This window comes from Embiotoca jacksoni, unplaced genomic scaffold, assembly GCF_022577435.1.
Source record: "Embiotoca jacksoni isolate LCO1_2020_lvr unplaced genomic scaffold, fEmbJac1.0.p SCAF_1, whole genome shotgun sequence".
NCBI lineage: Eukaryota > Metazoa > Chordata > Actinopteri > Embiotocidae > Embiotoca > Embiotoca jacksoni.
In genome coordinates, this window is record NW_027185229.1 from 775,001 (window position 1) to 792,500 (window position 17,500).

General features: G+C 47.7%; 1 protein-coding gene and 1 pseudogene across 1 annotated transcript in view; both read right to left on the minus strand.

Moving 5' to 3' along the window:
- Window positions 1-740, minus strand: part of LOC138200555 (transmembrane protein 88-like) — a 9,201-nt pseudogene extending 8,461 nt beyond the window's left edge.
- Window positions 741-8,467: 7,727 nt separating this feature from the next.
- The window catches only part of nbl1 (NBL1, DAN family BMP antagonist), a 9,149-nt gene continuing 116 nt past the window's right edge, over window positions 8,468-17,500 (minus strand). The window contains exons 1-4 of the mRNA XM_069153328.1: window positions 17,243-17,500; window positions 12,749-12,926; window positions 12,016-12,127; window positions 8,468-10,480 (exon numbers count right to left, since the gene is read on the minus strand). The exon at window positions 17,243-17,500 is cut by the window's right edge and continues 116 nt beyond it. Of these exons, the coding sequence (XP_069009429.1) occupies window positions 10,202-10,480; window positions 12,016-12,127; window positions 12,749-12,918 (561 nt within the window). The 5' untranslated portion in view covers window positions 12,919-12,926; window positions 17,243-17,500 and the 3' untranslated portion in view covers window positions 8,468-10,201. The remainder of the gene's footprint in view (window positions 10,481-12,015; window positions 12,128-12,748; window positions 12,927-17,242) is intronic.

The window sequence follows — 17,500 nt, forward strand, 5'->3', positions numbered from 1 at the left end:
TATAAAAACACCACAGAAGAAGATGTGCTGTCCAACATCTTTGAGCTTTTATGAATTCTCTGAACACTTTTAACTGATGAATACTATTTGCATATTTAATGAGTCCATGTTTTGGTGTGTCAGCACTTTTTAACACCTGAGGCCTCCAGACTGGACTCAGATCTGTTTAATATTCACTGAGATTTAAATCCTTGAATAAGATGAGTGAGGCAGACAGAGCTCTGCCCTCCTCTTCCTCCTCTTCCTCTTCCAGCAGCCAATAACTCATTAGAATATGTAAATGAGGAACTGGATTGACTTCACACACTTTTAACTGTCTTCCCATCAGTCCTCTGATCGATGTCATTGATCAGGTGTTTATCAGTGAGGCTGCATGTGTTTTAAATCCAGTCGGAAACCTTTTAACCTGAAGGAGCTGCAGACTCACATTAAAACACACTCTGTGTTTCTGCAGGTTTAATCTGCATCATAAACTCCATCATATCTCAGGTTTATATTCAATTTATTCAACGGATTTTCTCGAACAGGAAGCTTGTTAACCTCATGCATGATGTGATAAAGAGGACTCGGAATAATTCTGTTTCTTACCTCGAAGTGTGTAAATCCCGTTAATGTGAATTTCTCCCGGTGATCCACCGGCGGCGGGAAATCAGAACAACGTCAAAAAAGAAGCAGAAACGCAGCAGAGAGGATGAAGTGTGAGTTGAACCGCGCGCGGCTCCTGAACTGAAGCTGCTGCCGTCAGGATGCTCCGAGCAGCCGGCGGCGGGAGCGAGCTGCTCCGGGACGCGCGCCCCACCGTTCAGTGCGCGTTCACGCGTGCGTACGTCAGTTAAAGCTGTTTGTTTTGAAATTAAAATACATTCGCTCGAGTTTTTAACATGCAAAATCATGTCCACGTCCCCTCACTAATATACAAACCAATAAACCACAAATTAACATCAAGATAAAGTGAAAACATGACGTCATTGCTGCACAATTTCCGGCAACACGTCCCCGCCTGCGTGCAGGATTTAACGTGTCAACTCATGCAAACTAATTGTTGAGTTGTAGACTTTGGGTTGCCAGGTTGTGGACGGTCATCCCCCACTTAGACAGCTGCTTTGTCTTTTACATTGTTCTTTAACGGATCTTCACCTTCAGAGGAAGAGCTGCAGAAAATGTATTCATAAACTGTCAAATATTTACATCTGCAGGTTTGATGGATGTGAAACTGATGTACAAACATTTGTACATTTAGGACAGTTATCAGTACTCACTGAACTGTTCTCTCTATTCATGTTCATTTGTACCGTCATCAGGTTCTGCTGACACGTGACTCAACCTTCAACAGCCAATCAAAGAGCAGCTCTGGAATTAAAAGATGTTTGTACGTTAATCACGTATTCATGTGAAAATCTAGATTTAAAAGCATTCAAACCTTTTAAAACCTAAATTGAAAATATAAACATGAATCAACCTAATTGGTTTCTCTTAAAAATCTATTATCACTTATATATAAAGCAGTTATTAGTGGTATTATGTATATCATAAAAAGTCACTGCTATTTCTGCTCTATTTTTCAGTCCTTAAATATTCACTAATTGAAAGTTGAGTTCAAAATAATTTAAAGTCAGTTTTGAAAACTCTGTTGCAGCTTATTGAGACTTTGAACCATCAAAGAGAAACTTAATGAAAATGTTATTTCTGCTGTTTAACTCTTTACACAGTGATGCAGTCAGCCAGCGTCATAGCTCCACTGGGGGTCAAAGGTCACACTCGTAATTTTTCAAACTCATGCAGTTTTAAAAATACTGTTTATTATTGTTATTATTGTTAAGTCCAAATTGTTGCTAATATCTAATAAAGAGCTGACATTGAGGGTGTGGCACATGTTCCCATGTAAATAAATGAAATACTTAATTGTAATAAAGGCTGCTTATTGATTGGGAGCTTTCCAATGAAGTGACCTTTATCAGTAATTAACATAAATGTCAGCTTTGTCAGATGATCAGATAACATCTGAGGAAAATTAGATTAGCGTGCACTGAAAACAGAAACCTACTTCCTGTACAGTGGACACACCTGAACACCCCCACAGGTGAAACAAATCCCTGAAGGGATGAGAACTGATGGGTTTGTTGTTCCAGGAGGGAAATGATAAGAAACCAGAAGACAGTTAAAAGGTAAAAAACAAAAGTCCAAGGTTGATAAACAGGTTAATGTGTGAGGGGAGTGTGACACATGTCCAGAAACGTCCCTCCGAGTGTCTCTCGTCTCTCTGCAGTCTCTGAACACTGTCGGCTGCGTGGCTTCAGATAAGGCGATGATCGATTTGTTTTCCAGCTCAGGCAGACAGTCAACCTCTCGCTGTTCAAATGTAATTACAGAACAAGAGAGTGAGATGGGAGGATACGGAGAGGAGAGGAGGGATTGATTGATGGAGAGGAGGAGGAGGAGAGGAGGGATTGATTGATGGAGAGGAGGAGGAGAGGAGAGGGGGGATTGATTGATGGAGAGGAGGAGGAGAGGAGAGGAGGGATTGATTGATGGAGAGGAGGAGAGGAGGGATTGATTGATTGATGGAGAGGAGGAGAGGAGGGATTGATTGATGGAGAGGAGGAGGAGAGGAGAGGAGGGATTGATTGATGGAGAGGAGGAGGAGAGGAGAGGAGGGATTGATTGATGGAGAGGAGGAGGAGAGGAGGGATTGATTGATTGATGGAGAGGAGGAGAGGAGGGATTGATTGATGGAGAGGAGGAGAGGAGGGATTGATTGATTGATGGAGAGGAGGAGAGGAGGGATTGATTGATGGAGAGGAGGGATTGATTGATGGAGAGGAGGAGGAGGAGAGGAGGGATTGATTGATGGAGAGGAGGAGAGGAGGGATTGATTGATGGAGAGGAGGAGGAGAGGAGGGATTGATTGATGGAGAGGAGGAGGAGGAGAGGAGGGATTGATTGATGGAGAGGAGGAGGAGAGGAGGGATTGATTGATTGATGGAGAGGAGGAGAGGAGGGATTGATTGATGGAGAGGAGGAGGAGAGGAGGGATTGATTGATGGAGAGGAGGAGGAGAGGAGGGATTGATTGATTGATGGAGAGGAGGAGGAGAGGAGGGATTGATTGATTGATGGAGAGGAGGAGAGGAGGGATTGATTGATGGAGAGGAGGAGGAGAGGAGGGATTGACTGATGGAGAGGAGGAGGAGAGGAGGGACTGATTGATGGAGAGGAGGAGGAGAGGAGGGATTGATTGATTGATGGAGAGGAGGAGAGGAGGGATTGATTGATGGAGAGGAGGAGGAGAGGAGGGATTGATTGATTGATGGAGAGGAGGAGAGGAGGGATTGATTGATGGAGAGGAGGAGGAGGAGAGGAGGGATTGATTGATTGATGGAGAGGAGGAGGAGAGGAGGGATTGATTGATGGAGAGGAGGAGGAGGAGAGGAGGGATTGATTGATGGAGAGGAGGAGGAGAGGAGGGATTGATTGATGGAGAGGAGGAGGAGAGGAGGGATTGATTGATGGAGAGGAGGAGGAGAGGAGGGATTGATTGATTGATGGAGAGGAGGAGGAGAGGAGGGATTGACTGATGGAGAGGAGGAGGAGAGGAGGGATTGATTGATGGAGAGGAGGAGGAGAGGAGGGATTGATTGATGGAGAGGAGGAGGAGAGGAGGGATTGATTGATTGATGGAGAGGAGGAGAGGAGGGATTGATTGATGGAGAGGAGGAGGAGAGGAGGGATTGACTGATGGAGAGGAGGAGGAGAGGAGGGACTGATTGATGGAGAGGAGGAGGAGAGGAGGGATTGATTGATTGATGGAGAGGAGGAGAGGAGGGATTGATTGATGGAGAGGAGGAGGAGAGGAGGGATTGATTGATGGAGAGGAGGAGGAGAGGAGGGATTGATTGATTGATGGAGAGGAGGAGAGGAGGGATTGATTGATGGAGAGGAGGAGGAGAGGAGGGATTGATTGATTGATGGAGAGGAGGAGAGGAGGGATTGATTGATGGAGAGGAGGAGGAGAGGAGGGATTGACTGATGGAGAGGAGGAGGAGAGGAGGGACTGATTGATGGAGAGGAGGAGGAGAGGAGGGATTGATTGATTGATGGAGAGGAGGAGAGGAGGGATTGATTGATGGAGAGGAGGAGGAGAGGAGGGATTGATTGATTGATGGAGAGGAGGAGAGGAGGGATTGATTGATGGAGAGGAGGAGGAGAGGAGGGATTGATTGATGGAGAGGAGGAGGAGGAGAGGAGGGATTGATTGATGGAGAGGAGGAGGAGAGGAGGGATTGATTGATGGAGAGGAGGAGGAGAGGAGGGATTGATTGATGGAGAGGAGGAGGAGAGGAGGGATTGATTGATTGATGGAGAGGAGGAGAGGAGGGATTGATTGATGGAGAGGAGGAGGAGAGGAGGGATTGACTGATGGAGAGGAGGAGGAGAGGAGGGACTGATTGATGGAGAGGAGGAGGAGAGGAGGGATTGATTGATTGATGGAGAGGAGGAGAGGAGGGATTGATTGATGGAGAGGAGGAGGAGAGGAGGGATTGATTGATTGATGGAGAGGAGGAGAGGAGGGATTGATTGATGGAGAGGAGGAGGAGAGGAGGGATTGACTGATGGAGAGGAGGAGGAGAGGAGGGACTGATTGATGGAGAGGAGGAGGAGAGGAGGGATTGATTGATTGATGGAGAGGAGGAGAGGAGGGATTGATTGATGGAGAGGAGGAGGAGAGGAGGGATTGATTGATGGAGAGGAGGAGGAGAGGAGGGATTGATTGATTGATGGAGAGGAGGAGGAGAGGAGGGATTGATTGATTGATGGAGAGAAGGAGAGGAGGGCTTGATTGATGGAGAGGAGGAGGAGAGGAGGGACTGATTGATGGAGAGGAGGAGGAGAGGAGGGATTGATTGATTGATGGAGAGGAGGAGAGGAGGGATTGATTGATGGAGAGGAGGAGGAGAGGAGGGATTGATTGATTGATGGAGAGGAGGAGAGGAGGGATTGATTGATGGAGAGGAGGAGGAGAGGAGGGATTGACTGATGGAGAGGAGGAGGAGAGGAGGGACTGATTGATGGAGAGGAGGAGGAGAGGAGGGATTGATTGATTGATGGAGAGGAGGAGAGGAGGGATTGATTGATGGAGAGGAGGAGGAGAGGAGGGATTGATTGATGGAGAGGATGAGGAGAGGAGGGACTGACTGATGGAGAGGAGGAGGAGAGGAGGGATTGATTGATGGAGAGGAGGAGGAGAGGAGGGATTGATTGATTGATGGAGAGGAGGAGAGGAGGGCTTGATTGATGGAGAGGAGGAGGAGAGGAGGGACTGATTGATGGAGAGGAGGAGGAGAGGAGGGATTGATTGATTGATGGAGAGGAGGAGAGGAGGGATTGATTGATGGAGAGGAGGAGGAGAGGAGGGACTGATTGATGGAGAGGAGGAGGAGAGGAGGGATTGATTGATTGATGGAGAGGAGGAGGAGAGGAGGGATTGATTGATGGAGAGGAGGAGGAGAGGAGGGATTGATTGATGGAGAGGAGGAGAGGAGGGATTGATTGACGGAGAGGAGGAGGAGAGGAGGGATTGATTGATGGAGAGGAGGAGGAGAGGAGGGATTGATTGATTGATGGAGAGGAGGAGGAGAGGAGGGATTGATTGATGGAGAGGAGGAGAGGAGGGATTGATTGATTGATGGAGAGGAGGAGGAGAGGAGGGATTGATTGATGGAGAGGAGGAGGAGAGGAGGGATTGATTGATGGAGAGGAGGAGGAGAGGAGGATTGATTGATTGATGGAGAGAAGGAGAGGAGGGATTGATTGATGGAGAGGAGGAGGAGAGGAGGGACTGATTGATGGAGAGGAGGAGGAGAGGAGGGATTGATTGATTGATGGAGAGGAGGAGGAGAGGAGGGATTGATTGATGGAGAGGAGGAGGAGAGGAGGGATTGACTGATGGAGAGGAGGAGGAGAGGAGGGATTGATTGATGGAGAGGAGGAGGAGAGAGGGAGGGATTGATTGATGGAGAGGAGGAGGAGGAGAGGAGGGATTGATTGATGGAGAGGAGGAGGAGAGGAGGGATTGATTGATTGATGGAGAGGAGGAGAGGAGGGATTGATTGATGGAGAGGAGGAGGAGAGGAGGGATTGATTGATGGAGAGGAGGAGGAGAGGAGGGATTGATTGATTGATGGAGAGGAGGAGAGGAGTGATTGATTGATGTAGAGGAGGAGGAGAGGAGGGACTGATTGATGGAGAGGAGGAGGAGAGGAGGGATTGATTGATTGATGGAGAGGAGGAGGAGAGGAGGGGATTGATTGATGGAGAGGAGGAGGAGAGGAGAGGAGGGATTGATTGATGGAGAGGAGGAGGAGAGGAGGGATTGACTGATGGAGAGGAGGAGGAGAGGAGGGACTGATTGATGGAGAGGAGGAGGAGAGGAGGGATTGATTGATTGATGGAGAGGAGGAGAGGAGGGATTGATTGATGGAGAGGAGGAGGAGAGGAGGGATTGATTGATGGAGAGGAGGAGGAGAGGAGGGATTGATTGATTGATGGAGAGGAGGAGAGGAGGGATTGATTGATGGAGAGGAGGGATTGATTGATGGAGAGGAGGAGGAGAGGAGGGATTGATTGATGGAGAGGAGGAGGAGAGGAGGGATTGATTGATGGAGAGGAGGAGGAGAGGAGGGATTGATTGATGGAGAGGAGGAGGAGAGGAGGGATTGATTGATGGAGAGGAGGAGAGGAGGGATTGATTGATTGATGAGAGGAGGAGAGGAGGGATTGATTGATGGAGAGGAGGAGGAGAGGAGGGATTGACTGATGGAGAGGAGGAGGAGAGGAGGGACTGATTGATGGAGAGGAGGAGGAGAGGAGGGATTGATTGATTGATGGAGAGGAGGAGAGGAGGGATTGATTGATGGAGAGGAGGAGGAGAGGAGGGATTGATTGATGGAGAGGAGGAGGAGAGGAGGGATTGATTGATTGATGGAGAGGAGGAGGAGAGGAGGGATTGATTGATTGATGGAGAGGAGGAGAGGAGGGCTTGATTGATGGAGAGGAGGAGGAGAGGAGGGACTGATTGATGGAGAGGAGGAGGAGAGGAGGGATTGATTGATTGATGGAGAGGAGGAGAGGAGGGATTGATTGATGGAGAGGAGGAGGAGAGGAGGGATTGATTGATTGATGGAGAGGAGGAGAGGAGGGCTTGATTGATGGAGAGGAGGAGGAGAGGAGGGACTGATTGATGGAGAGGAGGAGGAGAGGAGGGATTGATTGATTGATGGAGAGGAGGAGAGGAGGGATTGATTGATGGAGAGGAGGAGGAGAGGAGGGATTGACTGATGGAGAGGAGGAGGAGAGGAGGGATTGATTGATGGAGAGGAGGAGGAGAGGAGGGAGGGATTGATTGATGGAGAGGAGGAGGAGGAGAGGAGGGATTGATTGATGGAGAGGAGGAGGAGAGGAGGGATTGATTGATGGAGAGGAGGAGAGGAGGGATTGATTGACGGAGAGGAGGAGGAGAGGAGGGATTGATTGACGGAGAGGAGGAGGAGAGGAGGGATTGATTGACGGAGAGGAGGAGGAGAGGAGGGATTGATTGACGGAGAGGAGGAGGAGAGCATAGTTAAAGGAGGAAGTTAAAGCTGCACGGCAAATATCTGACATCTGCTGCCACCTGGTGGACACACTGTGAACTGTGTAAATGAAACAGACCCTTGGTGTTCCTGGCAGTTATCGTTCTCCACCGATGTCCTCCACTGATGTCCTCCACTGATGTCCTCCACCGATGTCCTCCACCGATGTCCTCCACTGATGTCCTCCAGACTTCTTCATCCACTGAACTCTGTTTGTTTTAACTGCAGTCTTTGTTTTTCATGAAGTTCACTTTATTGAACTGAACGTCTCCTCTTTGTTCTCCGTGCGTCCGTCTCCAGCTGCACGCTCCCCTCCAGTCGACTGAACAACATCCTGGTCGCCATGGTGATTCATCGTCGTTCTGTGGACATGTAGCTATAGAAGAGGAGAATCTTTGATCTATAACCACCCTCCATCCATCTGTCTGTCTGAACATACTTAGAGACCATTTCTACTAAAAACACTGGAAACGTGCAGATAAACACTCAGCAGTTGTTTCAGTTGGACGTTAAAATGCTGGATTTTATTCCTCGTTTCTTTCTGCAGTCACACGAAGAATGGATCATCTGACTGACAGCTGTGATGGAGGACGAACTCCAAAGTAACCCTTCACTTAAAAACAATACTAAAGCAGAAGTATGAAGTGGAAACGGAAGAAAAAAAACTCAAGTAAAGTACAAATACCTGAAATTCGTACTTAAATACATCACTGTAGTAAATGTACTTAGTTCCATCCCAAAGAAACTCTCTCAGCTTCATGTCTTGTGAGCCTGAAATTAAAGTTATGACTGAGAATCAAAGAGATGACGAACATCTTCATGAACACAACACAAAGCAAAGAGGCGTCACAACAACAATTTATTGCATTCAAAGCAGATTAAAAGACTGCAGCTCATTAACACGGCAGTCTGTCTGTCTGCACACGTCTGCACACGTCTGCACACGTCTGCACACGTCTGCTGGTGTTTATGAGCGAACAGGGAGTGAAGAGGCTGCTGTGTGTTTTATATACAACAGATTGTGACTCTGTGAGTGTTTACAGGAACATTTTAACACAAAGTGAAGTCGTATGATCAAAGTGCCTTTTAAAACGCTACAGACTGAGGATGCAGTGGGGGGGGGGGGTCTGTGTGTGTGTGTGTGTGTGTGTGTGTGTGTGGTGTGTGGTGTTTGTGTGTGTGTGTGTGTGTGTGTGTGTGTGTGTGTGTGTGTGTGTGTGGTGTGTGGTGTTTGTGTGTGTGTTTGTGTATGTGTGTGTGTGTGTGTGTGTGTGTGTGTGTGTGTGTGTGTGTGTGTGTGTGTGTGTGTGGTGTGTGGTGTTTGTGTGTGTGTGTGTGTGTGTGTGTGTGTGTGTGTGTGTGTGTGTGTGTGTGGTGTGTGGTGTTTGTGTGTGTGTGTGTGTGTGTGTGTGTGTGTGTGTGTGTGTGTGTTAGTGTGCGTGTGTGTGGTGTGTGGTGTTTGTGTGTGTGTTTGTGTATGTGTGTGTGTGTGTGTGTGTGTGTGTTAGTGTGCGTGTGTGTGGGTGTGTGGTGTTTGTGTGTGTGTTTGTGTATGTGTGTGTGTGTGTGTGTGTGTGTGTGTGTGTTTGTGTGTGGTGTGTGGTGTTTGTGTGTGTGTTTGTGTATGTGTGTGTGTGTGTGTGTGTGTGTGTGTGTGTGTGTGTGTGTGTGTGTGTGTGTGTGTGTGTGTGTTAGTGTGCGTGTGTGTGGTGTGTGGTGTTTGTGTGTGTGTTTGTGTATGTGTGTGTGTGTGTGTGTGTGTGTGTGTGTGTGTGTTTGTGTGTGGTGTTTGTGTGTGTGTTTGTGTGTGTGTTTGTGTATGTGTGTGTGTGTGTGTGTGTGTGTGGTGTGTGGTGTTTGTGTGTGTGTTTGTGTATGTGTGTGTGTGTGTGTGTGTGTGTGTGTGTGTGTGTGTGTGGTGTGTGGTGTTTGTGTGTGTGTTTGTGTATGTGTGTGTGTGTGTGTGTGTGTGTGTGTGTGTGTGTGTGTGTGTGTGTGTGTGTGTGTGTGTGTGTGTGTGGTGTGTGGTGTTTGTGTGTGTGTATGTGTGTGTGTGTGTGTGTGTGTGTGTGTGTGTGTGTGTGTGGTGTGTGGTGTGTGTGTGTGTGTGTGTGTGTGTGTGGTGTGTGGTGTGTGTATGTGTGTGTGTGTGTGTGTGTGTGTGGTGTGTGTGTGTGTGTGTGTGTGTGTGTGTGTGTGTGGTGTGTGGTGTTTGTGTGTGTGTGTGTGTGTGTGTGGTGTGTGTGTGTGTGTGTGTGTGTGTGTGTGTGTGTGTGTGGTGTGTGGTGTTTGTGTGTGTGTATGTGTTGTGTGTGTGTGTGTGTGTGTGTGTGTGTGTGTGTGTGTGTGTGTGTGGTGTGTGTGTGTGTGTGTGTGGTGTGTGGTGTTTGTGTGTGTGTGTGTGTGTGTGTGTGTGGTGTGTGGTGTTGTGTGTGTGTATGTGTGTGTGTGTGTGTGTGTGTGTGTGTGTGTGTGTGTGTGTGTGTGTGTGTGTGTGTGTGTGTGGTGTGGTGTGTGGTGTGTGTATGTGTGTGTGTGTGTGTGTGTGTGTGTGTGTGTGTGTGTGTGTGGTGACTACCCCCCGTCTGATGTGTGTGGTAGTGTGTGGTGGTCTGTGTGCGGCGGGCGGTGCTTGTTGGAGTGTGTGTCTGAGTGTGTGAGAGGATGAACTCCGCTGAGGGCGTCCGACAGAGACGGAGCAGCGTCCAGGCCGTTGTCTGCAGGATACAGCTGCATCACCGCCCCCTGCTGGACGCCCTCCTTACTGCACGACTGGCAGCTGCAGTGGAAGATCCTCTCTACCAGCTTATCCACCCGAGGAGCCTCTTCATTACCTGGACAGTCCAGAGTCACCTGGACACACACACACACACACACACACACACACAAATGAGGGATGACATTTGATTTTTTTTGCCAATATATGCTGATATTTTCCAACTCTTTTGGTCGACACTGTGACTGATTTATTATTTATATTTTCCAGTTAAGTGCAGAAAACAGCGAGTCTCTCCTGTGGTGGAATCAACACATGATGATGATGATGAAGTAATACGCCATCATTTCTGTGCCTCTCATTAACTTTGAGTCTTCTCTCTCCTCTAGTTTGTTTCTGGTGTGTGTTACTGCTCCACCAACCGCCTCACTGTTTCCTGTTGTCTCTCTATGCTGTTCTTTTCTCTCTCTGCTCTCCTCTCACTCCAGCAGGTCGAGCCAGATGTTCTCCACCTCTGGTTCTGCTCCTTGGAGGGTTCTTCCTGCTAAAAGACCGTTTCTCCCTCCAGCTGTTGCTCATGTAAGAACTGTTGAACTATTGTGTTCCTCTGTGATATTATAAGGTTGTGAAATTGAATTAAATGGTATGTAAAACATGCCAAATGTATTTTTATGGGACATTTTCAAAGAAAACTCTTAAACAAGTTATGATGATGATCCCTCAGAGATAATTGATCTTTTAGTTTCAATCAAAGCTTCTTTTTATCAGCAGAAATGTTCATTTCAAACTGATATTTAATTTGAAGTCATTTCCAGCTGATCCTGATGACATTGATCGATGATATAAATCCATGTTCACTCTGAGGTGATTACTCTGGGATTAAATACTGCAGCACTAAGAACAGAAAATCAGAGACTAACTTTTTAAGAAGATGGTGTAATATTTACATTTATAGGCTTATTTAATATATAATAATCCCGGTGTACTAATATGGTGTATTATAGTTGTTTTGTTGTTGTTTTTGTACTTCCTCTATGAAATATGCCGATTATAATAGTAGACAGCGCTGAACGGATGAATGTGTGTTTGTTCCCTCAGATCAGCAGGTTCTGTCTCTTTAGTGTTTCTGTGCACTTATTGTTGTATTTTCATACTCAGAAACCATTCGTGTGATAAATCTCTGACATAAAATAAACAGTAAACCTCAGTGTTACAGACCTCACACATCTTCCTTCATTCCCTGAAAACCCTGGTTCAGCAGCAGGATCCTCTTTCATGTGTTTGGCTTCACTCTGAGTTCTGTGTAAAGTCCTGAACCAACAATCAGAACCACAGACGTAAACACTCGTTTCCACATCGTTCCCGGGGAGGTGAGAGCGGATCCGACTCCCTCCGGACTCCTCTTACACAACACAAACACTCGTGAAACTATCTGGTGCCGGCTCGGAGCTCCAGGAGACTCAATATTTTCCCCTGAAACATGAGGTGACCTCACCTGTGGTCTCCCCCGCCTCGTCTACCTGGCAGCTCTCCAAACTACAGCTCAGCACAAAGCCTGTTGTTGTGAAGGAGAGGACTCCTTCAGGTGGAGTCACAGAGCTTCGAGTCAGTGGACTCTGAGCTTTTATCTTCTGCTCTGTGTTCATGTTGGAAACTGGAGAGTCCAACTCACCACTTCCCACTGCGTCTGGGCCGGCATGCAGGAGTCACAGTGGACCAGAGACTCGGTGGACTGGGGGAACGTGTTGGGAACGCTGTAGCTGAAGCACTGGCCCAGGCAGGCCCTGCAGGGGGGAGGGGGGGGGGGAGGAGGAGGAGGAGGAGGAGGAGGAGGAGAAGAGAGGGCGTTACATTCACAGTGCTGCTTGGACACCCTTCCTGTCTGGAATCAGGAGCCTGAAACCTGAACTGTCCACCAGGTACGAGACGTTCACTCAGAAATGTTCACAGACGATGAAGACGATGAAACGTGTTCTTCACCAGAGATGAAGGAGGAAGCGTGCAAACAAACTAAAGGAAACATATCCAGTTTGTTCTGAGAGCTTTATGAGAATAACTACTGAGACTGAATCTGGCTGCAGTCTGTGGACCCGGGTCAGGACATGGACCCGAGGACATGGACCTGGGTCAGGACAAGGACCCGGGGACATGGATCTGGGTCAGGACATGGACCCGGGGACATGGACCCGGGGTGTTGGTTCGGATGTTTAATAGATAAATACTAATATGAATTATATTATATATTAATAATATCTTCCTGTTTGATTATTAACATGTATGAAGATCAACATTCTCTGCTGTCTTTATTTACACTATCTTTGGGCCTGACAGATGGACGGACAGGGGGACAGACAGGGGGATGGACAGACAGGGGGACAGACAGAGAGGTCCTTCTTCCTCCTGACCTGTTTTCCATGGAGCGAGGCGTACATCCCGTGTGTCCAACTATCTGTGTGATGTTCTTGGCTTCACACCAGGCGCTCTTATCAGGGAACAGAGCCAGACGGTTGATGTGAGCGGGCGCCGCCGAAGACAGAGCAAACAGTGTGCAGCCAATCAGAGCGCTCTGCCACATGACTGCACCTACAGGAGGACACAACACACAGTTAGTTCAACAGTCTCAGCGTGTCCCCTCAGCGTGTCCCCTCAGCGTATCCCCTCAGCGTGTCCCCTCAGCGTGTCCCCTCAGCGTGTCCCCTCAGCGTATCCCCTCAGCATGTCCCCTCAGCGTGTCCCCTCAGCGTGTCCCCTCAGCGTGTCCCCTCAGCGTATCCCCTCAGCGTGTCCCCTCAGCGTGTCCCCTCAGCGTGTCCCCTCAGCGTGTCCCCTCAGCGTGTCCCCTCAGCGTATGCCCTCAGCATGTCCCCTCAGCGTGTCCCCTCAGCGTGTCCCCTCAGCGTGTCCCCTCAGCGTATCCCCTCAGCGTGTCCCCTCAGCGTGTCCCCTCAGCGTATCCCCTCAGCGTGTCCCCTCAGCGTGTCCCCTCAGCGTGTCCCCTCAGCGTGTCTCATGCTCCAGGTTCTGTCCAGATTGCTTCATTTGAATTTCACTGAGTTCATTTTGTCCTGAAAGAGACCGAACAGGAAGCGATGGAGACGAACGTGTCCTCCAAACAGCTGAGTCTCATCCTGTTTCTGTCCTCTTTATAAATACCTCAACGTCACGTCATTTACAACCGACGGACATTTTGTCCTTCTGCTTATAAAAAGACGGTTTACACTTTTCAGAACTTCCACATGTTTGTGACAGCGTGTAAAAGAAAGTCGTATCTAAGGACGGACCGAGAGGACGGACCGAGAGGACGGACTGAGAGGACGGACCGTCCTCCGCCTGCAGTTTATAGGAAACAGAAACCTTCACGTATTCTGGTTCAAGTAGAAGTTCTGCAGCAAAAATCCTCCTTCAGTCAAAATACAGAAGTTTCAGCAGCAACATGTTTAAAGTCCTGATTTATTATTAGATATGACATCATCAGGTTATTGATGCAGGTTACAGGAGGAGGTGCTGCAGGAGGAGCTGCTGCTGGAGGAGGTGCTGCAGGAGGAGGTGCTGCAGGAGGAGCTGCTGCTTAAGGAGGTGCTGCTGGAGGAGGTGCTTTCTACTACTTTCTATCTGGTTTTCTATCCAGCAGATAAATGTGAAGGTCATCAGATGAAAAACTAAATAAGTTCTGATCCACAAATCTGTTTTCAGTTTTTGGACATTTCTCTAATTTAGATTTTTGGTACGATATCGGATCGTTGGAAGGTTTGTGACGAGATATCGGATCGTTGGAAGGTTTGTGACGAGAGATCGGATCGTTGGAAGGTTTGTGACGAGATACGGACTCGTAGGAAGGATAGTGACGAGATATCGGATCGTTGGAAGGTTTGTGACGAGAGATCGGATCGTTGGAAGGTTTGTGACGACATATCGGATCGTTGGAAGGTTTGTGACGAGAGATCGGATCGTTGGAAGGTTTGTGACGACATATCGGATCGTTGGAAGGTTTGTGACGAGATATCGGATCGTTGGTAGGTTTGTGACGACATATCGGATCGTTGGTAGGTTTGTGACGACATATCGGATCGTTGGTAGGTTTGTGACGACATATCCGATCGTTGGAAGGTTTGTGACGACATATCGGATCGTTGGTAGGTTTGTGACGAGATATCGGATCGTTGGAAGGTTTGTGACGAGATATCGGATCGTTGGTAGGTTTGTGACGAGATATCGGATCGTTGGAAGGTTTTTGACGAGATATCGGATCGTTGGTAGGTTTGTGACGACATATCGGATCGTTGGAAGGTTTGTGACGAGATATCGGATCGTTGGTAGGTTTGTGACGAGATATCGGATCGTTGGAAGGTTTGTGACGAGATAGCGGATCATTGGTAGGTTTGTGACGAGATATCGGATCGTTGGAAGGTTTGTGACGAGATATCGGATCGTTGGTAGGTTTGTGACGACATATCCGATCGTTGGTAGGTTTGTGACGACATATCCGATCGTTGGAAGGTTTGTGACGACATATCGGATCGTTGGTAGGTTTGTGACGAGATATCGGATCGTTGGTAGGTTTGTGACGAGATATCGGATCGTTGGAAGGTTTTTGACGAGATATCGGATCGTTGGAAGGTTTTTGACGAGATATCGGATCGTTGGTAGGTTTGTGACGAGATATCGGATCGTTGGAAGGTTTGTGACGAGATATCGGATCGTTGGAAGGTTTGTGACGAGATAGCGGATCGTTGGTAGGTTTGTGACGAGATATCGGATCGTTGGAAGGTTTGTGACGACATATCGGATCGTTGGAAGGTTTGTGACGAGAGATCGGATCGTTGGAAGGTTTGTGACGACATATCGGATCGTTGGAAGGTTTGTGACGAGATATCGGATCGTTGGTAGGTTTGTGACGACATATCGGATCGTTGGTAGGTTTGTGACGACATATCGGATCGTTGGTAGGTTTGTGACGACATATTCGATCGTTGGAAGGTTTGTGACGACATATCGGATCGTTGGTAGGTTTGTGACGAGATATCGGATCGTTGGAAGGTTTGTGACGAGATATCGGATCGTTGGTAGGTTTGTGACGAGATATCGGATCGTTGGAAGGTTTTTGACGAGATATCGGATCGTTGGTAGGTTTGTGACGACATATCGGATCGTTGGAAGGTTTGTGACGAGATATCGGATCGTTGGTAGGTTTGTGACGAGATAGCGGATCGTTGGAAGGTTTGTGACGAGATAGCGGATCGTTGGTAGGTTTGTGACGAGATATCGGATCGTTGGAAGGTTTGTGACGAGATATCGGATCGTTGGTAGGTTTGTGACGACATATCCGATCGTTGGTAGGTTTGTGACGACATATCCGATCGTTGGAAGGTTTGTGACGACATATCGGATCGTTGGTAGGTTTGTGACGAGATATCGGATCGTTGGTAGGTTTGTGACGAGATATCGGATCGTTGGAAGGTTTTTGACGAGATATCGGATCGTTGGTAGGTTTGTGACGAGATATCGGATCGTTGGAAGGTTTGTGACGAGATATCGGATCGTTGGAAGGTTTGTGACGAGATAGCGGATCGTTGGTAGGTTTGTGACGAGATATCGGATCGTTGGAAGGTTTGTGACGAGATATCGGATCGTTGGTAGGTTTGTGACGACATATCCGATCGTTGGTAGGTTTGTGACGACATATCCGATCGTTGGAAGGTTTGTGACGACATATCGGATCGTTGGTAGGTTTGTGACGAGATATCGGATCGTTGGTAGGTTTGTGACGAGATATCGGATCGTTGGAAGGTTTTTGACGAGATATCGGATCGTTGGAAGGTTTTTGACGAGATATTGGATCGTTGGTAGGTTTGTGACGAGATATCGGATCGTTGGAAGGTTTGTGACGAGATATCGGATCGTTGGAAGGTTTGTGACGACATATCGGATCGTTGGTAGGTTTGTGACGAGATATCGGATTGTTGGAAGGTTTGTGACGAGATATCGGATTGTTGGAAGGTTTGTGACGAGATATCGGATCGTTGGTAGGTTTGTGACGAGATATCGGATCGTTGGTAGGTTTGTGACGAGATATCGGATCGTTGGCAGGTTTGTGACGACATATCGGATCGTTGGTAGGTTTGTGACGAGATATCGGATCGTTGGTAGGTTTACTGAAATGAAACCACGATAAGCTTGGAGGGAAGAATCCCTGTTTGTTGGAGCTGTTAACGACTCCGACATTTGAACTGTGAACCGACTACACTGATAGTTGTGATACGTCAGAGGACAAACGGGTTTTAAACTGCTGGTTTAATGTTTAACAAAGTGTTTTAGTTTAACAGCTTAACAGGAAACTAATCTAAAGCTGTCAGATAAACATAGAAAGTAGCATCAAATGGAAAATGACCAAGTTAAGTACCTACTTTTAGGCTACTTTCTGATGGAGACATGAAGGGGCTGCTGGGAAGTGGAGTCATGAGTGTTTTAATAACTTTTCTTCTTATTTTTGACAAACTTCAGAATGTCTTTACAAGAAATAAAACCGTGTTTCTTTGAATACAGCACACAGACGTAGCAGCCTGAACAGTAACGTAGTAACGCGTTACAGCAACGAAAACGTTACTTTTTCAAACGCAGTATGTTTCTACTGACAACTTGTATTTTAAAGATAAAACAGTTGAATTTGAATAATTTGTTATCAACCAGCTTCCAGAAACGTTATATGATGTAATGAGCTCCGTTTAAAGGTGATAAAAAACGTTCTACCTTGTATTATTAATCACCCACACATCCGAATTTATCGGGTTTTTTCAGCCGTAACTTCACTGGTTTCCCTTCAAGTTAAAGTCAGTTTACTTTGGAAGGTGAGAAAAGTTGTAACTTCACTTTTAACAAGTGTAACGTTCACTGGAACTCACCTTTAAAAAGTACCGTAACGAGGTAAAGTAACGAAGTACCGTCCACCGACACCCCGCAGCAGTCCCGGGTCTCTGCGGTCCGTTGACGCCGGGGATCCGCCTGTCGAGCACCGCACTGTCCCGCCGAGCTGAGCCCCGTCACCCAAACCTGGACCCGGCTCCAGAACACCGAGGCTGCGGCTCGTCGTCACAAACCGCCGGGAGCTGGTCGTTAACGGAAAATATTCAGCAGTCCGTGGCGATAAATCCGAGCTCGGT